This window comes from Phacochoerus africanus, chromosome 7 (assembly GCF_016906955.1).
Source record: "Phacochoerus africanus isolate WHEZ1 chromosome 7, ROS_Pafr_v1, whole genome shotgun sequence".
In the NCBI taxonomy this organism is placed as follows: Eukaryota; Metazoa; Chordata; class Mammalia; order Artiodactyla; family Suidae; genus Phacochoerus; species Phacochoerus africanus.
Window position 1 is genome coordinate 21,114,130 of NC_062550.1, and position 27,984 is coordinate 21,142,113.

The window sequence follows — 27,984 nt, forward strand, 5'->3', positions numbered from 1 at the left end:
GGGGCTGAGCCTTCTCTTGTCCCCGCCTCTCTAGGTGAAATAACCAATTGCAATCCACCTAGAGCAAGTAGGTCCATTCGGGAATAACCAATTGCGCTGCAAAGCTTTTCGTGAATGTTTGACCCTGCCCCTCTAGCTGCGACAAAGATGACGCGCGCGAGCTCCTGGGTTCTGTAGTTTTCTTGGGATCCGGAGGCCTTCTAGCTCGAGTTCGCCCTTACGGCGCCGTCCCCCAGCCGCTGCCAATCGGCTAGTACGCACGCCCAGAGCCCCAGCCCTGGGGAGAGGCTACGCGGAGGGAAGGAGGCGGGGCGATAATAAAAACAAGCAAACGAACCAACCCCCAAACCAAAAACACATCCTCAGCTTGGGAAGCAATAGTGGAGGGGTCCGCTCCTCCCTGAAGGCGGTGCTGCCAGCCTGGGCGGACCACGCGGAGAGTTGTGGGGCGGATAGCTGTCCTCCTGATGAAGACTCATAGAGTCGGGTGGGAGGGGGACTGCATATCCCAGCATGCCCCGCGGTGGGCCCGACCGGCCGCGACTCGGGGCTTGGCCCCGGCCCTAGCTCGTCGGCGGTGTGTTGGGGCGCGTGGAGGCTACAGTCACGGTGGCGCCCGCGGGGACGGAGGAGGGAATGAGTGAAGAGGAGCAGGGCTCCGGCACTACCACGGGCTGCGGGCTGCCCAGGTGAGCCGCCTGGTACCAAAGCCCGTAGGGCGCGGAACGTGGCGTGGTGCGGAGGGAGTAGCGGCGCGGGCCCCAGCATGCACCTGGTCTGCGGGTTGTTCCCGGCAAGCACTGGGGTAGTGGGCCGTGGTTCCCGGCATGCACCCCGGCAGTGGCCACTGCCTCCGGCTTTAGCTAGTTTGGGATTGGCCTGGTTCCCAGACTGCACTGGGGCAATGGGCTTTATGCCCCCGACATTCAGTGCATTTGGTGGGTACTGGGTTCCTGGCCTGCACTGTGTCAGGGGACATGCACTTTCAACCTGCACTGGGGTACAGGATTCCCCCACCTTAACTGAGACAGGAACAGTGCTTTGCGCTTGCCCTGGGGCAGTGGACCCTGCTTTCCCAGCCTGCACCTCTATTCCACATTGAACCCAGCCAATGGCTTCTTGAGGTCCTCTGGACCCTATGTCCCCCATAGCGAGCCTGGGTCTGATATGGCAGTGCTTGGCCAGGTGGGTGCAGAGAGGGGAGGTGTGATGAGGGTCTGTGCCCCTCCCCCCAGTATAGAGCAAATGCTGGCAGCCAACCCGGGCAAGACCCCGATCAGCCTTCTGCAGGAGTATGGGACCAGAATAGGGAAGACGCCCGTGTACGACCTTCTCAAAGCCGAGGGCCAAGCCCACCAGCCTAATTTCACCTTCCGGGTCACCGTTGGCGACACCAGCTGCACTGGTGAGGAAGGCTTGGGCAGCCTGGCTGGGGTGTGCATTCACAGGGCCCCATTGGCTTTATTGCTTGGAGTCTTTTTAAAGCCCTTTTCTCCAAGACCAGTGAGGGAAGGAGAGATTTCAGGAGGGGGGGGGGAGTCACTGGAGTGGGAGCACAGGTCTGTGAGGTGGGTAGGATTTGGGAGAATTAGAGGAACAAGCAGGACTGCCACAGGTGCTCTGGCAAATTGTCACCATCCTAGAGGAAAAAAATGAGAAGAGATAAACCGAAATCTCATTGAAGTATTTGGGGAGTGAGTGCCCGCTATTTAACCAAATTCCTGCTTAATCTCAAATCTCAGTCGAATCTAGTGATGTAGGTGGTAGTAGCCTCATGTTGAAGGAAATCCAGGCTCAGATTCAATAGCTGGCGCAAGGTCAGGTGCCTGGTAGGTGGCAGAGCCAGGCTTTGACTGTAGAGCCTACACTCTATTTTTCCAACCGTCTCTATTTATTGAGAGAAAAGAAAGGGCTTCCCAGAGGAAAGTAAGGCAGAGAAAGGCCCTCCAGACGAGGTGTCTGACCTCAGGAGCAGTTCAGCCTGGCATGGCTTGATTTGGGGAGCTCATAGAAAGATAAGGGCCCTTCCCTCCAGCAGGTAGTGTAATGCTTCCAGTCTTGGGCAAAGGGAGGTTGGTGAGAGGGGGCTCGGTGGACTCCCTCTGGCTGTGAGGAGAGAGGCTGTGGGATGCTGGTTTCTCTTCCGTCCTTCCAGTGACCTCCAGTATTGCCCACACCCCCTCTCTCAGGTCAGGGCCCCAGCAAGAAGGCAGCCAAGCACAAGGCAGCTGAGGTGGCCCTCAAACACCTCAAAGGGGGGAGCATGCTGGAGCCGGCCCTGGAGGACAGCAGGTGAGGGAGGAACAGCAGAGGCATCCTAGAGGCTCTGCCAGGAACCCAGGCCCCTGCACTAGCCCCTCCTCCCAGCAGGCTTGGCCTGGTGACACTGAGCCACCTTGACTTGGCCTCTTCCTGAGAGCTTCCTCTGGACCTGAGCAGGATGCTTCTAGGGCTCCTGCTCCTGTGAAGGATTCTTGGGGGGAATGGCCAGCCCCAGCGAGTGCTTTGGGGCCCATGTTGGGGCCTAGGGAGGGAGAGGGGTGGAGGCTGAGGCTGGCGGGAGTGGCTCCCCAGCATACTTCCTTCTCTCCAGGGAGATGGCATTCCCTCTTCCACACTCAGGTTGGAGTTTGTTGCTCCATGGTGCTTGGGTAGGAAGAGCCCCTCCTCCCACTTTTCTCAGTCTTTTTGATCTAGTGTTTGGCAGCAAAAGATCTCAGGAGGAAGAACTGGTGGTTGAGCCTCCCTGAGGTTTCGGCTCGAGTGGGAAGGGATTTTCTTAGGGGATGGGCAAGACAGGAGGACCTGGGTCCCCCACCCTCTATCCCCCATCACCCCACATGGGTGTGAATCAAAGGCCCCCTTCCCCTCGGGAAGTTCTTTTTCTCCCCTAGACTCTTCGCTGCCTGAAGACGTGCCAGTTTTTACTACTACAGCCGCTGCTACTCCCATTCCATCTGCTGTTGCAACCAGGTATCTTGTGTCTCCTGACTGCCCGGGAGGGGAGGAGGGAAGGGGTCCTGGCTCCTGGCCCCCCAGCCCTTGGACTCAGGCTGGTCAGGCACGAGGATGTCTGAGAGTAAACAGAGGATGGAATAGTTGGGGACCAGAGTTTGAAGAATTTGCACCAGCCGGTAAGCAATCGGGACAGGAGGTAATTTATAATTTTCAAGTAGCCAAGTGGATGATATTCGACCTCCTGCAAGGGTCTTGCAGGTGCCGTCTTCTTCTGAGTGGGCTACCTGATGGTCCTGTGTTTGAGTCGCATCAGGTGCTTCCGGGGACTGGATATACAACCCCTCTCCTGAGGTGACAACCGAGGGTTCCAGAAAATTCATACGGGCCTCGGGCCTGGAGGAGACCTTGTTTGGGTGGGAAGGGGAAGGAAGCGGGCTTGACGGGAGAGACAGCTGCCTGCCTGGCAGGGAGTAGGGAGAAGCCAGTGGGGGAAACCAGAGCAGGGCTGTGGACTCTTGGGCAGCCTCAGGGGGAACCAGCCCCTCAGCTTTGGCCCTGGGCCCTTTTTCCTTCAGGAGCCCCCCCATGGAGGTGCAGCCCCCCGTGTCCCCTCAGCAGTCTGAGTGCAACCCTGTTGGCGCTCTGCAGGTGTGCCCCCCTCCTCATTTCCCCTGCATGCCCATCTTCCCTTGAACCAGGGGCCATGGGGGAAGCTGATGTGGGGCGGTTACCTGGTCCTGAGGGCTCTTTGCAGCCCCCTTTGTTCCTCCTCTGACCTGGAATCTGAGGTCTGCAGGGTGGGAGGCGAGAGGATGTGCGGACTCTCGTCTCACTGTCTTGCACACCTTTGTTTCTCCCTCCCAAGGAGCTGGTGGTGCAGAAAGGCTGGCGGTTGCCAGAGTACACGGTGACCCAGGAGTCTGGGCCAGCCCACCGCAAAGAGTTTACCATGACCTGCCGAGTGGAGCGTTTCATTGAGATTGGTAACTGGGCGGAGGGGAGTTCCTGTAGCTACTACCCCCCAGCACTCCAGCCTGGCCACCGGCAGCTCCCGGCCTCCCTCTGCCTTCTGGCGGAGACCCCCCAGCTTGGCTCCTTCCTTGCCCTCCTCTTCTGGCCCGCCGGGTTCTTGGGTGCATGGCAGGTCTTGAGCTCCCTTTTCAAGTGACATCCCTTAGGGGACCCTCAGCCCACGTTTGAGCTGGGTGGAGAGCACTGAGTCTATGGGGAATCATAATCCAGCAACCCTCTCCCCGATGCAGGCAGCGGCACTTCCAAAAAGCTGGCAAAGCGTAATGCAGCGGCCAAAATGCTGCTTCGAGTGCACACGGTGCCTCTGGATGCCCGGGATGGGAACGAGGCGGAGCCTGATGACGACCACTTCTCCCTTGTGAGTGGCGTGGGGGCCCTCAGTCCATCCTCCAGGCCAGGGCAGGCCCCTGGGGCCTCACGTCTGCGACTCGGAATTGAGCCTGTCTGGGTCCCAGGTCTGCTTCTGCCCATTTTCTTATGAGACCCAGGGCTCCTTAGGCCCCCTCTCAGCCTGTGCCGCAGGCCCGCCTGGTGAGTGCCCTGGGGGAGCTGGCCCAGGCAGGGGTCTCGTGGGCTTCTGTTACTGGAATGAGGAAGGCTGCCTGGCCATGCGGTCCGCAGTCTAGTAGTTAGAGGGGGCCACGCAGGGATTGAGGGGGGTGTGTGGGGGGGTGCTGCAGGCAAAAGGGAGGAAGCATTCTTTGGGCTTTTCTCTCCTTGGACCTTGAATGTCTATTAAGTGCCTGGGTCTCACCGCCCCCATCTTGTCAGGGTGTGGGCTCCCGTCTAGATGGACTTCGGAACCGGGGCCCAGGCTGCACCTGGGATTCTCTGCGCAATTCGGTGGGAGAGAAGATCCTGTCCCTCCGCAGCTGCTCCCTGGGCTCCTTGGGCGCTTTGGGCCCTGCCTGCTGCAGCGTCCTCAGCGAGCTGTCTGAGGAGCAGGCCTTCCATGTCAGCTACCTGGACATTGGTATGGCTGGTTGGGGGGCCGGGATGGTGGGACTGGACCAGGGCAAGTACGGATGGGAATAGGGGTTTGGGAGGGGACGACGACAGGGACGCGCACTTCCCGGTGCTGCCTTCCTGCCAACACTGCCCCCCTCTTCTCTCCTGGTCTCCAGAGGAGTTGAGCCTGAGTGGCCTCTGCCAGTGCCTGGTGGAGCTGTCCACACAGCCAGCCACCGTGTGTCACGGCTCTGCAACCACCAGGGAGGCAGCCCGTGGTGAGGCTGCACGCCGCGCCCTGCAGTACCTCAAGATCATGGCAGGCAGCAAGTGAAGCCCCAGCTGGACTCATGGACATACATCGTTTGCTCCCTGCTCTTCCTGCCCCTGGCCCACGCATCTGCCCGGCTCTGGTACCCCCTGGAGGTGCCATCTCTACCTCTGACACAGACTGCCTGCCTGCAGGCTGAGGAGGGCACAGGGCCAGGAGCCTGGGACCATGGGGCCTCTGCTGGCCCAGGTTCTGTCCTCATGTTACTGGTGATGACAAAGAGGAATGAAATCGGGGCAGGGGGCTCTTCAGTAAAAAAGAGCCCCAAATAAATGTGCTGCTTTTTGGATTCTTAAACCTTGCTGTTCCCCTGAGTGGCAGAGGAGGGTAGCACCAGATCACCTCCCCGGCATGCCTCCCTGCTTTGTTTTCCACAGGTTACGTGTGTTTGCCTTCCTGGTGGCAGGAGGTTGGGTGCAGTGACCTCTGGGAACCCCCATGGCCTGTGTTCCTGGAGAGTCTGGTTTGGCAGAGATTGAGGGGGCCAAGGTTCTGGCCCTTTCAGGTCTCATACAGACACAGACACACAGATTCAGAGGCCAGTCAGCTTTATTTTGGGGGGACACAGGGCACTTTTGGGGTGTGAACCTTGCATGCAACCATCAAAGGATGACATGTCACTTCTTCCCAAAGCGCTGAGGGGCAGCCAGGCTCCAGAATGGGGAGCTCAGTGCCCCTCCGGCTCGGGGACTCAGCCGTTCGTTGCTCCAGGAGCCCCGGGTGTTTCTGCCAAACCTTAGGAGAGATCCATCCTCAGCTGTTGGTCCTTCGCTTCCTTCCCCTCCTCTCCCTCTCACCCATGCCTTGCCCATGCCTCTCAGACTCACCTTTGGGGCTGAAACAGGAAGGCTGGACTCCGGCCAGGTCGCTGCATGGCCTGGAGCAGGGAGCGCAAGAGTGACCCTGGGGTCTGGGCATCCTGCGGTGGGAGGGCTCCACTGTCTTCCTCCTGTGGCGGGAGGGCATCCACGAAGGAGAGTGGGCAGAGGCCGTGGGCATTTAGGTCACGAGGGAAAGGGAGTGGTTTCCAGGGCAAGCTGAGCCTGAGCATAGTCACGTTGTGAGACGTGCGGACCCAATGACCCTGGCCGCCAGAGCGTATTTGAACCTAGAATTCGAGTCTCAAGCAGAGGTAGACGAAAATGGTGGCAATGGGATGGGCATGCTAACTTACCCAGAAGACCTGGTCTCCTTCGCCACAGCGCCCTGGTCCTTCCGCGTGGCCCCAGTCTGTTACTAACAGCAGCAGCAACAGTAGCACTGCTGCCCGCCTGGAGTCCATGCTGCCATCTGCTTTCCTGTGGCCACACCAGCCTCTTATACCTGCTGTCCCCTTGTTCCTCACCCGCCCATGGCAGCCCGAGGGGGAATCTAGCGCAGGCAGTGGAAATGCACAGCAACATTAAGAGCTGCCCGGGACCCCCCTCCCATGGTCCCCCTGAGACTTCCTGCTCTCAGCCTCCAGCACTAGACCCTAAGCCTGGAGTTATAGACTTTATTAGATGCATAAATCCTGTCTCCAGAGCTCAAGAAGCATCATTAATTGCAGACACTTTGTCAGAGCCAGGCCCTGGGGGGCCTTCAAGAACTCCCAATCCCTCAACAGGTTGGGGAGCTCTGATGGATCACTTCCTCTTTCCTAACTTGTAGAACAAAAGCAAAGAGAAAGTCCTGTCAGGCTAAGCATTATTCCTGGGACGAGAAAAGGGAAGAGCCAGGGTCTGAGTTGGCCAGGATGACCTAACCTGAAACCTCCCCTGACCAGGGCTGCAGGAAGGGCCCCCCAGCCCATTGAGGGCCATTGTACCTGCCTCTTGGGGGTGTTAAAAATGGCATCACCACTCACAGATTTTCCTGTGGATAGAAGAGTGAGATACAAAGAAGACAAAGTCTTCACAGTCCCTAGAAAGTGGAGATGGCTTCAAATGTTGGTAGACAGACAGACCCCATCCTCACAGCACTGCTCAGGACCTGCCTCCCTCCAGCCAACGGAGCGGTCCTCGGCAGCTGAGGCACTGCTGCCACCCTGTGGTCACAGCTCTGCACTGCTGGCCGGGCCATTTCCTTTTTCTCACATAGAGATAGATCTTTGAAGGGGAAAGAGGATGGAGGTTCTGAGGTCCGGACTCCACGGTCCGGTCCCAGAAATGCAGGGGCAGGATACTGGGGCTGGATTATTTGCCCACCTTCCTCCAGTCATTCCAGCATCTGCATAGCTCTGGCTCTGGCCTACTGGGGCTGGTGCCCAGAATCCCATCTTAGGAAAAAAAAATCAGGCACCGCTTCTCAGGAAAGGTTCTTTCAGAGTCAGCAGGTACAGTTTCCCTCTGATCCTAGAGTCCCTTCCTCAGCACCGCCACCACTGTCGTTCTCTAGCCTACGCTGGAGAGATGCCATGGCTTTATAAAGGGCCTGTGCATTAGCCTTGGGCAGGATGCTTAGCTCTCTAAAGTTTTACCTAAAACCTGGTGATGTTAAAAAGAACTACTTCCTAAGGTGAGCATTATTTGACACTTTTGATAACCCATTTGGCACAGGATCTGGCGTAGAGCAGGCATCCTCACAACATTAGCTGTGATTATCCCTGCACACCTGAGTCCCAGGGAACTTACCATCTCCTGAGTCTTCGGACACACTTATCCTTGCATGGAGGACTTATCCTGGCTTTCACCTCCCTGTGGCCTCCACCAGGGGTCTTCGTTTGCCCCATTCTCACAGCACATCTCTCATCTTTCATGGGTATCAGCCTTTTCCATGTTTGAAGACAGATTTCATTCTTCCACCCTCGAGTCTTTTTTTTTTTTTTTTTTTTGCTCAAGGAGGAGCATCCCTCCTTTAAAGCAAGATGTCTAGAAACTAACTTATACTTTGGATAGGGAGACAAGAGCGGGTTTTGACCTGGATGGTCTAGACACTCATTTCTATCAATGCAGGCTAAGCTAGGGCAAGGCTTTCTGTAAGCTTTGTCTCACGGATGGTCCCACACGCAGAATCCGATGTTCATCATCATGACATCTTGTAGTTTCTCCGCTTTTTAAAAGGGAGTACCATGGAGTTCCCATAGTGGCTCAGTGGAAATGAGTCTGACTAGCATCCATGAAGATGCAGGTTCCAGAAATCCCTGGCCTCACTCATTGGGTTAAGGATCCAGCATTGCTGTGAGCTGTGGTGTAGGTCACAGACATGGCTTAGATCCTGCGTTCCTGTGGCTGTGGTGTAAGCTGGCAGCTACAGCTCCCATTCTACCCCTAGCCTGGAAACCTCCATATGCTGCAGATGGCAGCCCTTAAAAAGAAAAAGCAAACACACAAAATAAAAGGGAGTATTGGGGAGTTCCCTGGTGGCCTAGTGGTTAGGATTTGGTGCTTCTACTGTTGCAGCTCGGGTTCAATCCCTGGTCTGGGAACTGAGCTCCCACATCAAGCCACTTCAGCCTGTGGCAAAACCAAACCAAACCAAAAAAAGAGTATCAGGCAGATGGGTAGATGGTTCTTCTGTGGAAATGGATCCTGAGGTCCTTATCCATTCTTTTTTCTTTTTTTTTTTTTGTCTTTTTGCCCTTTCTAGGGCTGCTCCTGCAGCATATGGAGGTTCCCAGGCTAGGGGTCTAATCGGAGCTGTTGCTGCCGGCCTCCGCCAGAGCCACAGCAATGCGGGATCCAAGCCGCGTCTGCGACCTACACCACAGCTCACGGCAACACCAGATCCTTAACCCACTGAGCGAGGCCAAGGATCAAACCTGCAACCTCATGGTTCCTAGTCGGATTCATTAACCACTGCGCCATGAAGGGAACTCCATTCTTATCTGATGAAGTTCAGAGGAGCAGGGTGTGAGGCAGGGTGCGGTACTGCAGAGCAGCTCTGGAGTCAGAACTGTTTTAGTCCAGCTGAGCGCCTTGGGTAAGGGTCTCAACCTAAACCTCACTCATCATCAATACAGTGAGGAATCTATTCCTGTTATCAAGAGGCTTTGTAAACAGTTAAAGACTTGAGGAGGGAAAAGCATCGAGCATTTCTTCCAGCACTCCACCTAGCAGAGAGCAGGCACACAAGAACCCGTTATTTGTCTCATCACCGGTTGCAAGTGGATCTGAGGCTGCATTCAGAAAGGGGTTGGTCCAGCTGCTTCCTGTGTCCAGGGTGGAGGTGACTGGTTTTTCCTTTTGTTAGAAGTTGGAATGGGTTAATTCTTCTAACTTGGGAAACCATCCTGCCTTGGGAGTCTCATCCCCGCCTCCCAAACCTCTCCATCTTGGCTTTGGTATTCAGTTTTGAGCAACTGCATTTCCTGTTCTCTGGACTCTCACGTGCTCCTGACAACAACACAAGGGAGACTACCGCCGCCTTTCCCACTCCCCTAGAGGAGACCGGAGCTCCCTGTTTGTGTCAGTTATACCCAACACCAGCCACAGACAGCATCTAAATCAACTCTCGCCCCCTGGAAGCCCCTCAGAGGCACCTGGCTCTCTCCTGATCAAGCTTTTCAGCCTGGCCACCTTCTGCATGTGTGAGAAGCAGCAAGGAATACACAGATGCAAGAAAGGAGTACAGACTGCCCTCTGCCCCCCCATAGTTCCTGAGCACTACCTGTTTTTCCTGGTGAATTCTCTTACCTGCTTCTGAATACGCTCCACCCCTCATTTCCAAACCCACCTCCTCTCCACACCCACAGAAACTTACAGAATCATAGGGTGCTTCTCCTTTTATCTATGTCTGCGGGCACGCCTCAGACATGCCAGAAACTTCTTGAGGGTTGGGCTTATTGTTTTTTAATCACTGGGAGGACGGTGGGGACAAAATGCTGAAAGGTAGGAGGCTACCTGCCTTCAGACGCCCTCCACCCCCATCCAAAGTATACAATTTCTCTAGGGAGGGCTCCCGTGATGCTGAGGGCCCCTGTCCCCAGGGCAGTGCACAGATCTGAGCCTTCTGTTGTGTTATGTCATTTATATAAACCACCCACCTTCTCGAGGCTGTGTCTTCCCTGCATAAAAAGGACGGGTAAGAATGCCAGTTCCTTCTGTCCTAAGAAGTGGGAGCATGAAGATCACAGACATGAAAGCCAATGAGTTCCCAGAAAGAGTGGATAACGGGGCTTGTAGATCAGCATATGGAAGCATCAGACAGAAGTGGTTCTCTTGATAGTTTAATGTTACATTTGCAGCATAAATAAGGCACAATATATGTCAGGGCAAGGGAGAGGGGAGAAGGCATGGCTGGGGGGATAACTGCTATGTGGCAAGGGCAAAGGGGAGGGACGGCCAGGGAGAATAGAGCGAAGCCTCTGCCTCAGCCCTGTCCCGGGAGACTGTGAGAGCCTGCTCACAGGGATCGTGCTGAAGTGGATGGTGGGGAAAGGGAGCAGACAGTTTTGTAACAAAACAGCCTGTAGCACTGCATCCTCCCACCCGTCAAAGCCCACCGCTGGGGGCTGGGGAGACCCAGACCCAGAGTCAAGATCCTTGATGAGATGAAGAGGTGTTGCCACATGTCAAAGATATACAGATGAACAGAGATATAGCCATAGACGCACAGCTTTCTTTTCAATAGATACTATGTCAGGAGGCTGCAGCCTCCACTGTGGGGGCTGGAGGCTCATCTCCCTGCCTGAAAGATGTGTAAGGGGTGGGAGAACAGGGCAGCTGGTCCTTCCTGTAACAAAGGACATGGAGTGACCGGTCTGCAAGGGAATATGAAACAAGTCCTGTCCAGACCCACGTAGGACAGGTTTCAGGGGTACGTAGAGGAAGGCGAACCTAGATTTTGAGATGAGTGATGCTGTTGTTGTTTTAATGGGAGTGGAGGGAGAGACTGGAGGAAATGGAAAAACATGTTAGTGCTAAGGCAGAGGATGGTACTTAAAATATCCTTGATACCCTATAAGCATTTCCCAGCTTGCCCCTAAGGCGATGGTTCTCAAACTTTAGTGTGCGTTAGAATCACTTTGAGTGCTTGTTAGAGCCCATCCCCAGAGTTTCCGATCCATTATGTCCGAGGTGGGGCCCAGAAATGTGCATTTCTAACAGGTTCCCAGGTGACGGTCCTGCTGGTCCCGGACCACATTCTGAGAACCACTGCCCTAAGGGGAAGTCAATGTCACTAGTGCTCACGGCCATTTCTTACAGCTAAACATCCCTCACCAGTAACCGATGCTGATGAGATAGCTCTGTGCTCCCAGTCCCCGTTAAAAAGGTAAAATAAACCCTAGCAGCTACAATACAAACCTGCATCGACTAGGACATAAGCTGCCTGAAGCTGCCCTACTCTCCGCAGCCTTTTCTCATCCTGGGGAAGACCTTTCCCCCAGAGAGAGATGAATGAACTGGCGTGGAGGGTGGGGATGTGGGCCAGCAACCACCTGTGCTCATTCCTGCTGGGTCACCACTTGGGGGTGGTGGGATTTATGTCTGTGTGCACAGAGAAACAGAGAGATCCCGCCTATTCTATGAGGGGGATGATTAGGCTTGTGGGAAGCTGAAGTAGGATGGGCGGGGGTCCTCTAATCTGCCTTAGGATCCTCACCTGTCCTGCTCGTCCCTCTGCCCCTGTCAAACAAAAGTCTAAAGAAAGCAGAAAGAGCATATCAACAAAGGCATATGTGATATATAGCTAGGAGGACTGGGTTCTAAACAGACTGGTTATGACATTAAAAAAAAAGAATACATTTCCTTTCTGTGTATACAATGTACAATATTCATGAAAAATTATGATTTGGGGATGGGAAGGAAGCTATGAGAGAAAAGGGGACTTGGTGAGGAAGAGCTGTCTTAGGCTAGCACCTTTAAAGGAGCCTCTCAGTGTGGGTGAACAGGGGGGGCCTCAGGAGCCAGAGGAGGAGGATTTTGGTGTCTGCCTGGTGGTTCAGGCTGTGGGTGGGGCGTGATTATGGTTAAGCACCCTGTCTACTGAGAGGCAGAGAGGTGCTGAAGGGCAGTGAATCAGGAAAGGAACCAAGAACAATAGAACAGGCGTAGAGAAGGCAGCAAAACGAGGTTCAGCAAGGCCATCTCCTCTTTTACCGCCACCAAGAGGGTACAATCTAGGGCTTACGACCAAGGAAAGGAGTGGAGGCTGAAGGATGTCAGATGTGGGGTGTACGATGAACAGGGGAAGATAAAGAAGGTCCTACTCTGCCCAGCCCTTCCTGATGGTGTGGGAGGCTTTCTCAGACTTTTCAACTCTAAGCAAGCTTTCTTTTAAGACAATAGGGCCTAAAGTCTGTGGACCAGAAGACCTGGTTCTGGCCCCTTTCTCTATGGCCTTGGGTCTCTGGCTGTATCCTAGGCAGCTGTGTCCCTGGAGTAAAGTCGGAGGTCTGAGTCCTGTGTTCATTTAGGAGAGTCCCAAGTCATCTGCACTCCCAGCCCCAGAAAGTACCTTCCCTCAGGCCCTAGAAAGGCCATGGTCCTTACCTCCATGATGTTTGGTTGTCTAGATGAGTCTGGAAGGCAAAGAGCAGGGGGAGTGGCCACACGGCTGGCTGCAGTAATAAGGTAAATGTCTTCCCCTTGACTATAGGAGAGGCTTCGGGGCAAGCAACTGCTCTGCCTTCTTAGTGAGATCAAGGACCAACGAAGAGCTGCCTGGGGGTGGGGGCGGGGGCGGAGGTGGGGATCCCGTCACGCTCCTTCCTCATTTCACTGCTGCTTTACTACTAAAGTTCTGCCAATGCCCCTCAAGTCCCCAATACTAATTTCCCACTGATGAAAATGAAACAAGGACTCAAGGAATTAGACACGAGGACTGAGAAACTAAGAAGACCCTGTACATAAATTAGTCGTCCTACACAGGGACAGACAGACTGGCCAAACTACCTCTGAGGCCAAGCAGTGAGGCTGGGCATGTGTGCAGTGACAAAATGATTCTTAACTTGACAAACACTTGACTGAAAGGGGAAGAAAAATAGTCAAGGGTCTTATGAAGGCTCCTTAGGAGCCATAAACTCAGTCAAGCTTTAGGGCAAGGCTGCTAGTGGAAAATCAAGATAATAAAAAACGAAACACAACTAAGGCAGGAGAAAATCCCAGGGAGCAGCTGTCTAAAGGCAAAGTCCTGAGCACGAATTATGGCTGTGAAGTTTTAAAGGCAAGTGGAGTCCCCGGAGGGGGTAACCAGCATCCTGACCATCTGCCACGCCATTTTCGGGCCTGAGTCACCTCGGGGCTGTTCCTGTTGGGTCCTGGGTGGGGGAGGGTGAGAAAACCACGTTCTCTCTCCTTTCTCTTCACCAGGTATGGCTTCTTCAGCACCTGCTCTGAAAAGCGTCGGGGGAGGGGGGGATTAAAAACAAATGCGGCAGAACCTGTCATCTGACTGGCTTGCCAGTTTATCAGTCTGAGATGGAAATCTTGGCGCTTAGAACAATTCCTCACTCCTCTATGATAGCCAACTTTGGAAGACAAAATAAGAAAGGAAGCTGGCAGTTATTTTGTGTGTATGTATAAGACAGAGGTAGGAAAGAGAGAAAGAAAAGGACATTATTGGCTTGGGCAGATGGCAGAAAGTGGCTCAGGGACAACTGGAAGGGTTTCATACTGAAGGGCTATTAAAGCTGACCTATCTATCCACAGGCCTCTGGCTTTGGACTGCTTCCTATGGCCTTGGTAGAAACTGCACATTCAGAGCCAAAAGATGAGACGTCTTAATGGGGAAGAAAGAGGGACTAGACAGATGAATTCTTCCCCTTGTAACCCTACTTCTCAAAGTAAGAATGGCTGAGGTCAATAATCGCCAATTTCCAGGGCAGACCCTTCACCAAGCAGGGCTCTTCTGCTGACATCGCACTCCATGCCTCCCTTTCCCCTGCCTCCCCCATCCGACCTCATACTCAAGAAAACACACTCTTGGCCATGATGCCTCACAGTCCCGGGGCTTGGGCTGTGGAGCAGCATTGCATCCAGGAGGCAGAGAGCAGAAAAGAGCTAAAGAAACACTACAGAGCCAGAGAGATCTGGTGGCTAGGCTCAGGGCCTGGTGAATGAGAGAGAAGGTAGGTCCAGAGGGTGAGGGACTCTTGCAAATAAAAGACCCTCGCTCAGAAAAGAAGACAGACAGGGGAGACTGAGAGAGGCGGGGAGCAAGGGAGTGCGAGGGTCCCCTATGTGACAGCCTCCACAGGGTCGCTCTGAAGAGAGACAAAGGCCGGAGTGTGGACGGGGGATGAAGAGGGAGAGGCAGGAACGGAGAGATGACCAAAAGGAACATGTATGTGTTCGCCAGCAAACTCTTGTAAAGCATAAAAGCATCGATCTAGTAACTTGATGGAAGGAGCTTTAAACTGCATTGTTCCTGCCTGTCCTGATGACTAGAACTGACGGAGGATGGAGCGAAGAGCGAGAGGAAATCAGCCATCAGATCTCAGGCTCTTTCCTGTTTTGCTACCAAGCAACATCTAATAAGGCCACAAAGTGAGGTTGCCCAGGCTTAGTGGGAGGTGGAAAAGACCCCACCTTCAGGCTGGGAAAACTCAAAAGACAACATGAGGTTTCCAAATAACTCTGAAAACTGATGAAAAAGGACTAGAACTTTGGAGCTTTCATTTCTTTGTTTTTGTTTTGGTGGCAGGTAGGGAGAAGAACTAAAGTTTCTGGAAGAGCTGGGAAATACCGCTACTTCATACATCAAAGGCAATCTTACATTCTCCATAAGTAAATGTTTTAACTAGAATTTAGGAAGGGGGACAAGGGATAAACAAGCAGCTACTGGGAGACAAGGTCCTGAGTCTGTGGGGTGGCTGGGGATGGGTCAGCTGGTGATATGCCATCAACTCTAGCCTCCCTCTACCTAGCAGGAAGTGGCATGCTGCTAAGGATCAAGAAGGTAACAGCCATGGCTTAGTGGGAAGACAGGGAACTGAGAAACCCAACACCCAGAAGTGCAAGGGTTAGTGTTAAAAGAGACAGGTACACGTGCACGGGCAGGGATGATTGTTCGGACCATCTGGAAAGGCCTCTGGCTGTGGGTACATCAGAAACTTCCCCCTCGGGGATGATCTATGTGGCTCTGGGGCTGGGAGGCTCCTAGTATAGGTGTCAACGTACATGACCGTGTGAGAAAAGCCCCACACGTGACCATTACTCACAACACACAATTCCCCCCGACACTGCCATGTCCCAGGCAGACGGGCGAGGGTAAGATGACATCTCTCTTGGCTCTTGGGCGGGCGAGCTCTGGCTGGGGACCTCTCCACCCGGGGAGGCATCATCTGCCCGCAGACTGAGACTGTGGGGTCATGATCACATGCGACTGTATCGGCATGCTCAGTTCTGTCCTTTGGCTGGCCATCTGAGTGAGGACTGAGGTGGCCACAGCTTCAGCTGCAGAGCGAACGCTGAGGCCATTGCTAGGGGCTGTTGCTGAGCTGTGCTGAATCACGGGGGCCGGAGAACCCGTTGGCTCTGAGCTTTCCTTGGGGCTTTCTGCCAGGAAGGAGGGCAAAAAGCAGAGCAAGTGGTTAGAAAACAGAATGGGGACAGGGGCAGAACTACCTTTTTGCCATAATTCTCAAGGAGCCCAAAGGAAAATGAAGCCCATCTTTCAGGAGGGAAGACTTCCCAGAACCTTGGCTTCTAAGCCATAAGTGGGCCAGGAAATGGGAAGTGGTGAGAAGGGAAGCAAGCTAGGCCAAAACGAACCTATATATCCCCATAAAGCAAACCACCAACATGTTAATTACACTGCCTGGCTTCTAGGTCTCTGCATAATTCATCACCCCTATTGGAACACTTTTTCCTCTTATTAATGTCTTAACGGGATGGAACCTGCATGCTCATGGGACACTATGCTGGGTTCATAACCTTCTCGGCCATGATGGGAACTCCAAATGCCTGAGTTTTCTTTCAGAATTTAAATATTACCTCCTCTGTGAAGCCTTCTTTGTTATGCTCAGGACATTAACTATTTCATCACTTGTGCTTGCAGAGCATACATTCATTTACTCATCAAATACTTCTTGAGTACTGCCCATGTGCCAGGCACTGGCATATATAAAGAATACAGAGGATCCCTGCCCTCAGGAAGCTCCAGTCTAGGGGTGCTCTAGGATAGCTGTGCTTACCTTATTCATGGGTTGATACGTTTATCTCCTCATAACCCTATGAGTCTCTCAGAGGTAGGAATAGTGTCTCATTTGTCCTGTGTCAGGTACCTACCACAATGTCTACACCACACAGTAGGAATGAAGTACATCTATGCTGTAACAAATAAATAATTTCAAAGTGACTACCTGTCAGAGTTCCTGTAGGGACTGAATAGAAACCTTACTGTATACAGACTTTATATGGATAAATATTCAGTTCTTAGGTCTTTCTTAGCTTATCAAAAGGATCTGAAAGAGTTGCTCACTAAACTTCTTGAAACGCTTCCTTGTCTGACCTTACAGAACACCTTATTCAGCTACTCGGCTGTTCCTCCTACCTGCTTGGCTGCTCACTCTCATCTCTCTGACCTCTAAATGCTGCAGTGTTCAGGGCTCAGTCCTGAACTTCTCTTTTTCTACCTACGCTTCTCCTTTGACAATAACATCTCATCCAGTTTCACGGCTTTAAAAACTAACCATACTCTTCTGACTCCCGAAGTTGTACCTTCAGTCTTTTCCCTGAACTGCAGATGCACACAACCAGCTGCTTGCTTGACAGCTCCACCTGTAAGCCTAAGAGGCCGCTTAAACAGCCTGTCCAAATCTGAGCTCCAGGGAGACCACCCAACCCATTTCTTTCCACACTTCCCTCATCTCAATCAATGGCAATTCCATTCCTGCAGTGGCTCAGGCCAAAACCTTTTGTGCAACTTTTCTTTTCTTTTCTTTTCAGGTCCACACCTGTGGCATATGGAAGTTCCCAGGCTAGGGGTCGACTGGAGTGGCAGCTGCCGGTCTACACCACAGTCAACAGCAGCACCAGATCCGAACTGCATCTCTGACCTACACCAATGGCAATGCCAGATCCTTAACCCACTGAGCAGAGCCAGGGATCGAACCCATATCCTCATGGATACTAATTGGATTAGTTACCACTGAGCCATGACAGGAACTCCTGGTGCAATTTTTGATTCACATATACTTTCCCATACAGGAGTCATCAAACCTTGTCACTCTAACTTCAAAAGATATCCTGAATTATATCCCTTCTCATCACTTCCACTACCACCATCCTGGTCCAAGGCGCTATCATCTCTTGCTCATGTGAGTGTGACAGCCCCCTAGGCGGACTACCTGCTTCTGCATTCCTACACTCTCTAACAGAGTGATCCTGTTCAACGTAAGTCAGATCAGTGATGTCACTACTCTCCTGAAAACCCCTTCATGTTCCCCAATGTAGAATAAAAACTGAGGTCTTCACCATGACCAATGGGGTCCTAAATGCTCCCATTACCTCCCCTACCTCATTTCCAAATACGCTCCATCCCCCATTCTCTCCAATCCGGCCAGACACCAGTCTCCCTGGTGTTCCTAGAATGTGCTAGACGTGCTCCCACGTTGGGTGGCATGTACTTTTCCTCCGGCTTGCAGTACTTTTCTCCCATATTAACACATGGCTAGCCCCTTCACTTCCTTAAGGTCTTCCGTCAAAAGCCACCTCATCTAAAATTTCAAGTACTGCCAACATTTCATACTCCTTTTCCCTGTTTTTTTCTTCCAAGCATGTACTCTTTATCTAACATACTATATATTGTACCTATCTGTCTTGTTTATTGCCTGTCTCACCTGCTAAAATACAACCCCCTCAAGGGCAGGGACTTTAATCTAATATATTTGGTTCCCTATTGTACCCTCAGCATGTAAAATAGTACCTGGCACAGAACAGGCTCAATCACTATCTGCTTAATGAATGAATGTACCCTGAGGTGCCCATTAAAATTCAAATTCAAATGGAAATGTTTAAAATTGGTGATGTGGTTACTCTTTTTCTATAGGAACACATCTCTGAAAGGAAGACTGTTAGTGGAAAAACAATTCAATATATCAAAATTTGATAGCCAACATTTAGATGAATTCTTTAATTTGTAAGGGAAAATGATTTATTAGCTCTTCCTGTCAATAAGCAAGTTATTCACAGTAATTTTAATTTCAGGATTGTGCTTAGCCTGAGCATGACTCTGTGACCAGCTCTTTCTAGCTCTATATTATGTGTGTGCATGGATTACAAACTGAAACTGTCATCAGCTCATCACTAGAAAGATAGAATACACCTCCAAATTTTGATACTGAACAGACCCCAATGTATCATCTGCTGTTGTAGCTTCCTGAGGCCAAGAGAGTAGCTCTGGAATAACGAAGAGCTGGTTCTGAATCTTGGCTCTGCTACTTTACCAACTATCTAACTTCAGGCTGACTAATCTGAGTGCAGTTTTCTTGTGTATAAATGAGGTAATATCTATTTCATGAGAGAACTGGGAAAATGGTTGAGTGTCTCACACAAAATAGGCAGCCAGTAGATATACTGCTGCCCTTTATCTCCAACTACGACAGATGATTAAAAAAATTTTTAGTAAGATTGGTTGTTCCGCAAAAGCAGCCCACCCATCAGTCTGGACTCCCCAGAACAGTCAGAATAGGGTTATAAAATAATAAGCAGTTGAGATACTCATTATAGGAGTCTACTGACTGACTCTGCTTAGGTTGGGAGCTACTCACCTAAATAGCCTTGGGTCTTTTTCTGTAGTGCCGTGACTGGGCAGTCTTTATGAGCTAACAGTAGCTGTTTCAACTGAGCCACCTCATTGCGTAGTAACGTGACTTCATTCTGAAGAGGGAGGGAAGAAAAGAATATCAAGAAAATTCATGCTCTGCTCTTGAACCCCTATTGGCTATTCCTAAAGTGAGGACAGAATGTTGCCTAGATTTTCTCCCTTGAATCTGGGAAAAATCCAGCAAGGCTTCAGATAGCCCAGGGCCTCTACAGCCAGAAATTCAATGACAGTATCTGCTTACAGTGATAGCAGGGATATAAAATAGAAAAATTACTATTTAGGATAAATGTGATTATGCCGAAATTAATAATGCACATGTCCTTTGACTAAGAAAGTCTAGCTGCAGGAATCTATTTAACAAAGCTATCTACTCAACTGTATATAATGTACACTGCAGCACTGCTGTTCTGGCAAAACATTAGAACTATCCATACCTTATAATATAACTACATAATACAATGTTACTACTATACAGCTATTTTAAAAAATGAAGTAGGGGAGTTCCCATCGTGGCGCAGTGGAAACGAATCTGACTAGGAACCATGACGCTGCAGGTTCAATCCCTGGCCTTGCTCAGTGGGTTAAGGCTCTGGCATTGCCGAGAGCTGTGGTGCAGGCTGCAGACTCGGCTTGGATCTGGCATTGCTGTGGCTGTGGTGTGGGCTGGTGTCTACAGCTCCAATTAGACCCCTAGCCTGGGAACCTCCATATGCTGTGGGTGTGGCTGTAAAATGACAAAAAACAGAAAAAAAAAGTAGGTCCTCTGTACCTATGGCTAGATGTCCAGAAGATAACTGTTTTTATGTTAAAACAGATGCACAGTCTCCCCCCCAAAAAAAAACTATAAATGGAAACAAAATAGAAATACATGTATGTTTGGTAGGTACACATCAAACTCATCTATAAGAAGAGAATGAGACTGGGAAAGGCATACAGAGGAGGGACTTTATTTTTATTCTATAGTTGTGTGTGTGAATGTCTATCATATATATTTACATATAAAAACATTACCTTTAAAAAAATAAAAAATAAAAACATTACCTTTGTAATGAATAATGAAATCTTTTAATAACTAATCAGAAGAGGGAAAATAGTTTTCAGAAAAATATCTGGATTATAACTGTTCTATTTTTGCTTATGAGGCTTTTTCTTTCTTTTATTAAGCTGCATTATCTGGGGCAAATACATTTTTCCCTTTGGGTGTTCCACTACCCCAATCAGATTCTACTGACAACTTAAAAGAGAACCTGGGGCACTTAATCTAATTCCCTTTATCCAATCGGGTCTATGGATGACTCATCCTAGTAACAGATTTGGGAGTAGATGGTGAGTGTCCTTTCTAGCCCTTGGGGAAGAGATTTCAACTCTGACTGTTGAGAGATTCTTTCTGCATTCTTCCTGGCATAGTCTCTGGATCTGTCTTAATTAATTAATTAATTATTATTATTATTATTTTTTTTGGCCACACCCTGGCATGTGGAAGTTCTTGGGCCAGGGATCAAACCCATACCACAGCAGCGACCAAAGCCGCTGCAGTGACAACACTAGATCCTTAACCTACTCAGATTTGTCTTAAGTTAAAGAACTAACATCTTCTACTATATTGTCCCACTTTTTCCTGATTCAAACTCACTTTCCAGATTCAACAATCACCCAGGACCCACTTACACTCAGCTGAATGTTCTGAGAAGTGAGTTCCTCTGCCTTCTTCTCTAGGGAGGACACCCAGAGCTTCCGCTTTTGACGGCAGCGCGAGGCTGCGGCCCGGTTGCGTTCCAGAAAGCGCTGCCGCCGCTCATCCGGATCTTCGTCCACTGTGCGCCGCCGCCGCCCTCCAGTACTAGGAGTGGGCTGGGCTGGTGAGACCTGTGGCCCAGAAGGAAGAGTTACTTGAAGGGAACGTCAGTCCTTTCCAAATTAAACCTGACGTTAGATTAGGAAGATCTGGTAAAGATCTGGTAAAGGGATGTACCAGTCTCTGTAACCACAGCAAGTCTCATCACTATGTCCCTTAGCTTCTCTTTTGTAGTAGTTCCTCATTCTGCCTCCCATTTCCTTTCAGTCTTCTCAGTTCCATACTTAGACAAACCACAGTTCAGTTGGAAACTCTGATTATTTCTGAGACAGACAGACAAAAATGAAACTAGGATCACTTTTTGTTTCTTAACAGGAAATCTTGTAGGCAGGGAAATCATAATCAAGGGAGGTGCCAGGGGAACTTTTAGGGAGACTGTGGAATAAAAAACTGGAGAATCAGTGATTTGGACAAGCAATACATACAAAGCAACTACAAGTTTTAGAAAAGGAGAAATGATTTTACTATCAGTGAGATATGAACTATCATGAAGACATATGGACTAGAATATTTTATTTACAATTAGTTATTAATCATCCTCAGAAATGTCCCCTTTCCTGTATTGTTTGTTCTGTTTGTTTTTATATTTTTTTGTCTTTTTAGGGCCGCACCCATGGCATATGGAGGTTCCCAGCCTAGGGGTCGAGTTGGAGCTACAGCTGCTGGCGTATACCACAGCCACAGCAGTGCCAGATCTAAGCTGTGCCTGCAACCTACACCGCAGCTCACAGCAACACCAGATCCTTAACCTACTGAGCGAGGTCAGGGATCGAAACTGCGTCTTCATGGATACCAGCAAGATTCGTTTCTGCTGAACCACAACGGGCACTCCTGTTCTGTTTGTTTTTAAAGAGAAAACGTGTGTGTTTTAATCTCGTTACAAACTGGCCATAAAGGACTGTCTTTTGTTTCTAAACTTCAAGCTGATGTCTCTTGTCTCTAAAGCAGTTCTGAAATCATCTTCCGTTTCTGTTAGCTGGTATGTATTCAAAGAAGACAGTCCAATTTTATAACAGCAGCCAAAATTAAAATACAGAAAGGTCAACCATCTGTATAAAAGAAACCATATAATGTACAACAACGCCAAAAATAAGTTCTTTCTAAATCTGTTGCTATTAGGGAACATCTACACGGGCAGTTCCCAAATGCCAGAACTCACATCAGTTTCATGAGACTAAGCATAAGCTTATAATAGAATCTTATATTCTACTTTAGGCCCTACTGAACCGTGTTCTCCATTATATGGATAATGAAGAGATGATTTTATTTATTCAGATTAATATGCTCTCTCCCAAAAGAAAAAAAAATGGAGAGGAAATTTCAAACTCAATTTAATGAGCTAGAGGCCTTGGGTCACTGCTTCTCATTGTACTAAGGGAAGTTTACACAAATTCTCTTGTGATTTTCAATTTGCTCTTTGTCCTGAGCTAACTGGAACACATGTAAATGACAAGTTCCTATTCTCTCATAGGCAACACAATAACACATGCAGAGAATGGAGATGGAAGAATAGGCCAAGAGAAAGACAGGAAGAATGAGAAGGAAAGGCATTAGCTGTGACTAAAAAAGAAGTCCTGTCATTTCCTCAAGAGGGAAAGCAGCATAACTTGAGCAAGGGAGCTACTGCTTTACCATTTCCAGGGACTGGCATCGGAAGGGGTTACAGGAGGGTGTGCAGGCTTAGCTTCCAACAAGAAAACTCAAATGAAAGCTTTTGTTGTTGGCCAAGGTTTCAGGCAGCATATGGTCATTAAATGTTAGGACATGTGGTAGTAACTGATGAAGCAGGTGGTGACATCAGGAAAAGGGAATGGGTAAAAGATGCAACTCGAGAAACTGATTTCAGGTGGTTGTCACCTAACCAGTACAGACAATATGAAAGCTGAGTCCTATTCAGCTTTCAAAGAAACTTTTACTAAACTGAGACCTCCTTGAAAAAAGAATTGGGCTTCTAAATGGGATACCTCTGGCTTTTTTTAAGACTTTAATTTCTCCTGAGAAAAAGAGATTAAGTTGATAAGGAAAAAAGCTTTTTTTTGGGTGTGTATTTGTTTACTGAGCTATCATTACACTGTGACATCACATTTTATTAATGTGTATGTGTGTGTATGTATGTATATATATATATATTTTGTTTGTTTGTTTGCTTTTTAGGGCCGCACTTGTGGCATATTGGAGGTTCCCAGGCTAGGGGTTGAATCAGAGCTGTAGCTGCTGGCCTACACCACAGCCATAGCAATGCCAGATCTGAGCCATGTCTGTGACCTACAGCTCATGGCAATGCCGGATCCTTAACCCACTGAGCGAGGCCAGGGATTGAACCTGCGTCCTCATGGATGCTAGTCAGATTCGTTTCCACTGAGCCATGATGGGAACTCCAATATATTGTTATTATTTGATTTTTGCTATAAATCTAATCAGTTAACTTGGGATGGTTTTTTGTTTGTCTTTTTAGGGTAAGACTTAAGATAGGGGAGCCTAGGGGAGTCTCCTTTGGTGTACAAAGTGGACTGAAGTGAGGTTCTGTCACATTTTAGAGTGTTTTGCAGATATGGCATTCATATATAGAAATAACCAAAAAGCAAAAAAAACCTGAGACCTGCTCTGTGACAGTTCTGCATTATCAAGTCTGTTTGCATTTGGTATAACACAAGGATGGATAAAGAATAGTATATATACATATACACCTGAAACTAACACAACATTGTACATTAATTATCTCAATTAAAAAAAAAAAAGAATAGTGTATTTTGCAACAAACTGTTAAAAAGAACCAAAATGCAGGTAGTTGCCCAGAAAGCTGAAATTTATTCTTCTTACATTTTCCTTAAAAAACATATATGACTTAAAGAGTAATGGTGACACAGCTGGTTCCCCTATCCAAGGGTCTAACTGACCTGTGGCTGGGCAGGGGATGGGGCATCAGGGTGCTGGATGAGGATCTGGCTTTGCTCTGGACGGGCCGTCACCATGGTGCTGGCAGTACCCACCACCATTCCACAACCACCATTGATTGAGGAGACCTGGTGGGTTAGGGTAGCTTTTAGTCTCTGTGGGAAAGATAAGAAAGAAATAGCTTGTCAAGGGTGAGGTTCTATCAAGCGTAAGAAGAGTGGGCTTAGATTTTTATTATTGACCTTACATTCGGCTAAAATTCCCACACTGATTTGCTAACTGAACAATTAAAAGAAGATGATAGGGAAAGAAAATGTGCACATGGACCCCTAAAATGCTTACTGTGTTCCCTCACTATCGTCCTGGGCACAGTTGGAGGGTGGGGGTTGTTGAAGCAATAGAGTCCAGATGAAAGCTCTTTCCTGGAACCTGGCCAGGCACTGGTTACGCAGTTATTCACCTCCTGGCCAGCTCTCCTGCCCACTCATCCACCCTCCATCTGTCACCCTGGAACTGAAACAGCAAGAGTTCCACTCCAAACAATCTGTGCTGCTCCTTTTCACTGCCATGGTCTATGTACCATGCTCCAAAGGTAGAAGAGAGGAGATAGGAGTCATGAATCAGGGTCTTGTCTTCTCCAGACCCGCAGCGGGGTGGGTCTTCAGCTTCACAAGCCCCAGAAGGTTCCTACATGTGGCTCACTTGAAAAATTGAGGCAGATACCACTTCTCTCAAAAGGGCCATGGGATGGGCTGTACTCACCATCTTGGCTTCTGATGGCATAGGGTGGCCAGAGGGAGAAATGGAACCACTGCTGTTCACGGGTGGGCCAGGGATACCAGGAATGTTGGGCACCATAGACACAGGTCTGGCCAGCTGGACCAAGAGAGGGAAGAAAAACCAGAAGGGAACAAAAATACTATTAGGGCAATAGCGTCCCCAAACGAAGTACGTGCTTTTGAGATTGGCACATTCGGACCTATTCTATGCAACCTGCCCAGAAGGCATGCAGAAACAGCCTGGGAAATACCATCTTCCATGGAGCATCAGAGCATAGAGGATCTAATCCTTCAGTGCTATGACAATTTCTATGGGAAAGGCTGAGGCTGTACCTTGAGGAAAATGGTGGGCAATTTGTGAGGTGATTAGTGCCAAGTGAAACCAACCAATCAGCAGGCTGGCAAGATCAATTCTTAGACCAGGAGCCAATTGTCCAGATGAGTCTTTGTCTAGTATTGCATAGTGCTGGATTGGCAGGGGTTAGTGAGGAGTTGGGCAGGCTGCCATGCTCAACTAATACAGACCAGAGCCCACGTTTCCCTGGGGCTCATGTATGTTTATGAGCATTCAGGTGGAAGGGAGGGATTAGTTTGTTGGTAGGGTTGGCTGCCCAACTACAGAGCTCACCGATATAACAGAAGGCATCTGTACCGGAGGCCCTGGCAGCACAGGCATGGTCTGTCCATTAGCAAGATGCATGACGAGAGGGAGGGAGCCAGTGGGAGACCTAGGAGATATGAAGTGAAATGCTCATAACACAGACCCTTTTGCCAGTGATCTTTCTCCTATAACTACAGCAGATTTCTCAGTCTTTTCTAGTTAGGGTAGCATGTAAAATCTTGACACCCTCATGAAGGTGGAAAAAGCAGAGAATGCTATTTACCTTACCTTGTAGAGGGAGAGAAATGGCAAGATTTTTACACCTTGCAAATTAAGCAGAGACCACTGTATTCAAGTAGGTGGGAAGTTAGTCCTATTAAGAGTTTAGAACAATTAAATAAGTATACCTACCACTGGCCTGTATGAATTCTGTTTTGCCTTAGGCAAGGAATACTTGGACCAAAGTTGCCATTCTGCAAAGCTGAATTATGCCATATGTTAGCCAAGTTTGAATAAGTTCCTCTTGTTTTGGTTTCCATGTTTTGCTCTACTCTGTCTAAGAAAGAAGCCGTTTTGTATTTTTCCTAGTGGATCTAGAGAACAATAAACTATAAGAGGCTGAATCCTGACAACAACCTCTTAACCCCTGGATGCCTGGGAACAGGATCTTGAGTCATCCCATTAAGAAATCTACATAGGCTATGCTGAGAGTGAAGACAAACAGACAAAACAAAACTAGGAACAGCAAAGACCAAGAACCCTAAATGGGCCTAAGGGGAACACAGACTTAAAAAAGATGACTTAATGGGTTTCAGCCCCTTATTGAGTGGTGCCTCCATAAACGTCCATACTGACTGAGGCCAAAAACTAAAAATATACTTTCCTGTGTGACCTCCACCATCCTGATGATGAACTTCCTAAAATCCTAAGGATTCTTCTTCTCCTTCTTCTTTTCTTTTTTGGCTGTCCTGTAGCATATGGAGTTCCTGGGCCAGAGATCAGATCCAAGCCACGGTTGCAACCTACACTGCAGCTACGACAATGCTGGATTCATTTTATCCATTGTGTCAGGCCAGGGCGCAAACCTGCGTCTGGGTGCTGCAGAGACACTGCCGATCCTGTTGCACCACAGCAGGAACTCCAAAGGATTCTTCTTTTACACTAAGTATTAAACCTCCAAATTAAGGAAGTAAACCCCCCAGTAAAAACTCGTTTGTCTACTAAAATGGCAAAGAAGAGTCTGGGAGGAATTTGAGAGATAATCTTAGTGACTTGTTTTCCCTGAGTATTCAGAAACAGTCTCTATTTTATCAAATAATTCCACAAAGAGGAAAGAGATTCAGGCTTCACTATCTCTTGCTGCTCTCTTCACTTACCCCAGCTGCCTGTTGGATGGTGGAGCTTGTGTGATGACAGAGGTTGGGGAGGGAAGGGTTGGGTGAAGTGGATCATAGCCCAGGTGGAGAGGCAGGGAGCCAGGGCGCACGATGGTGGGCGTGGGAGTAGAGATCACAACAGGCTTTGGAGCAACCTCCTAGGGAGAAGACACCAACAGATGACAAAATGCCTTAAGGGCTGCTTGTAGGGAAATACACAGCTAGTAAAAATCTAGTATAAATTTATTGGAAAAAGCAACAAGGCTATTCATGAAAATCCTGACCTGATTCCACTGCGATCATGGCCCCACACCTCACTTACCCATTCCATAGGAATGCTGAGTTAAGACCCTTTGACTATCTCCCTTTCAGGGATGGTGGCTATATGAATGAGATGACAGCTGGAAGATCACCTGATATGTAGAAGAACTAGAGTACTATATAAATTCTAAGAATTGCTATAATTTTTCACGATCTAGATACTCTCATTCTAAACTTGATGCTCAAGTGTCTGCTGATCTCTAATGGGAAAAGGCAGGTTTAAGACTGGTGATAAGGCAACCCAATAGCTCCTAGACCCCTTAAAAACAGGGCTGGGGAAGTCTGAATAACGATCATATTGTGATATAACAAACTGTTTCCAACTGTTAACTTGTTAGGACCTCAGATTGCCAGTGGCCACGATGGCCCTGAAAACATCACCAGATAGCCTCTAGGACTTGGATGCTGATGAAGAAGGGAAGAAGGTATGGAGGAGGCAGTTTTGAGAAGTTACCAGTTTTGGAGGGAGGTAAAATGAGGTACAGATGCTCTATCCACAGTGGATATTAAGATTAATAACTACTGGTAGAGCAGTAGAGACCAGAAGGAGGCATGAGGGGGCTTCTGAGGTCCTGATATTACCTAAGTGTTGCTTACATAGGCTGTAAACTTTGTGAAAACGCAATAAGCTATACACTTACAATTTGTATACTTTTCTGTATGGGTGCTATATTTCAATGAATTTATAAAAAATAATACAGAAAGTTTCTTCTAAAAAAATAATAATCAGGAGTTCCTATTGTGGTGCAGCGGAAATGAATCCGAGTAGTATCCATGAGGAGGCAAGTTCAATCCCTGGCTTTGCTCAGTAGGTTAAGAATCTGGTGCTGCCATGAGCTGTGGCGTAGGTCGCAGACACAGTTTGGATCCTGTATTGCTGTGCTGTGGCGTAGGCCAGCAGCTGCAGCTCCAATTTGAGCCCTAACCAGGGAACTTCCAAATGCCAAGAGTACAGCCCTAAGAAGCAAAAATAAATAAATAAACAAAATATATATTGCCCCCCCCCCTTTTTTTTGCTTTTTAGGGCCACAGGTGTGGCATATGGAAGTTCCCAGACTAGGAGTTGAACTGGAGTTGCAGATGCCAGCCACAGCCACAAGGGACCTGAGCCACGTCTGCAACCTACACCACAGCTCATGGCAATGCTGGATCCTTAGCCCACTGAGCAAGGCCAGGGATGGAATCCGCATCCTCATGGA

At 49.2% G+C, this 27,984-nt stretch overlaps 3 protein-coding genes across 8 annotated transcripts in view; 1 reads left to right on the forward strand and 2 right to left on the reverse strand.

The window, feature by feature from the left end:
- Positions 1 to 268: 268 nt before the first annotated feature.
- TARBP2 (TARBP2 subunit of RISC loading complex) lies at positions 269 to 5,566 on the forward strand. Of its 3 annotated transcripts, none has more exons than XM_047786788.1 (9): positions 269 to 689; positions 1,236 to 1,405; positions 2,190 to 2,292; positions 2,878 to 2,973; positions 3,534 to 3,606; positions 3,824 to 3,941; positions 4,221 to 4,348; positions 4,762 to 4,963; positions 5,115 to 5,566. In XM_047786788.1, exons 1-9 carry the CDS (start codon positions 637 to 639, stop codon positions 5,270 to 5,272), a joined length of 1,101 nt encoding a protein of 366 aa, XP_047642744.1. In that variant the 5' UTR covers positions 269 to 636; the 3' UTR covers positions 5,273 to 5,566. The 3 variants fall into 3 exon arrangements, with proteins under 3 accessions (XP_047642744.1, XP_047642746.1, XP_047642745.1); XM_047786789.1 differs by lacking the exon at positions 269 to 689 and adding an exon at positions 751 to 938; XM_047786790.1 differs by lacking the exon at positions 2,190 to 2,292 and having other exon boundaries at positions 341 to 689; positions 2,895 to 2,973.
- A 234-nt stretch (positions 5,567 to 5,800) lies between these two features.
- NPFF (neuropeptide FF-amide peptide precursor) lies at positions 5,801 to 8,386 on the reverse strand. The gene is made up of 2 exons (XM_047786791.1): positions 6,097 to 8,386; positions 5,801 to 6,004 (listed from the first exon to the last, which is right to left on the reverse strand). The coding sequence occupies exons 1-2, from the start codon at positions 6,318 to 6,320 to the stop codon at positions 5,887 to 5,889; spliced, it is 342 nt and encodes a 113-aa protein (XP_047642747.1). The 5' UTR covers positions 6,321 to 8,386; the 3' UTR covers positions 5,801 to 5,886.
- Positions 8,387 to 10,399: 2,013 nt separating this feature from the next.
- ATF7 (activating transcription factor 7) overlaps positions 10,400 to 27,984 on the reverse strand; it is a 109,951-nt gene continuing 92,366 nt past the window's right edge. For all 4 annotated transcript variants that reach the window (XM_047786768.1, XM_047786766.1, XM_047786767.1 and 1 more), the window contains 7 exons: positions 26,465 to 26,622; positions 25,116 to 25,215; positions 24,471 to 24,584; positions 23,711 to 23,863; positions 20,627 to 20,824; positions 18,903 to 19,011; positions 10,400 to 15,687 (listed from right to left, as the gene is read on the reverse strand). In XM_047786768.1, the coding sequence (XP_047642724.1) occupies positions 15,470 to 15,687; positions 18,903 to 19,011; positions 20,627 to 20,824; positions 23,711 to 23,863; positions 24,471 to 24,584; positions 25,116 to 25,215; positions 26,465 to 26,622 (1,050 nt within the window). In that variant the 3' untranslated portion in view covers positions 10,400 to 15,469. The remainder of the gene's footprint in view (positions 15,688 to 18,902; positions 19,012 to 20,626; positions 20,825 to 23,710; positions 23,864 to 24,470; positions 24,585 to 25,115; positions 25,216 to 26,464; positions 26,623 to 27,984) is intronic.

Excerpts from the sequence above, each read along its gene's own strand:
- TARBP2 (XM_047786788.1), top strand. The coding sequence starts at position 637 with ATGAGTGAAGAGGAGCAGGGCTCCGGCACTACCACGGGCTGCGGGCTG. Across the intron at positions 1,406-2,189 it reads TGGCGACACCAGCTGCACTG|GTCAGGGCCCCAGCAAGAAG; the intron begins GTGAGGAAGGCT and ends CCCCTCTCTCAG. Across the intron at positions 3,942-4,220 it reads GGAGCGTTTCATTGAGATTG|GCAGCGGCACTTCCAAAAAG; the intron begins GTAACTGGGCGG and ends TCCCCGATGCAG.
- NPFF (XM_047786791.1), bottom strand. The coding sequence starts at position 6,320 with ATGCTCAGGCTCAGCTTGCCCTGGAAACCACTCCCTTTCCCTCGTGAC. Across the intron at positions 6,005-6,096 it reads TTCCTGTTTCAGCCCCAAAG|GTTTGGCAGAAACACCCGGG; the intron begins GTGAGTCTGAGA and ends ATCTCTCCTAAG.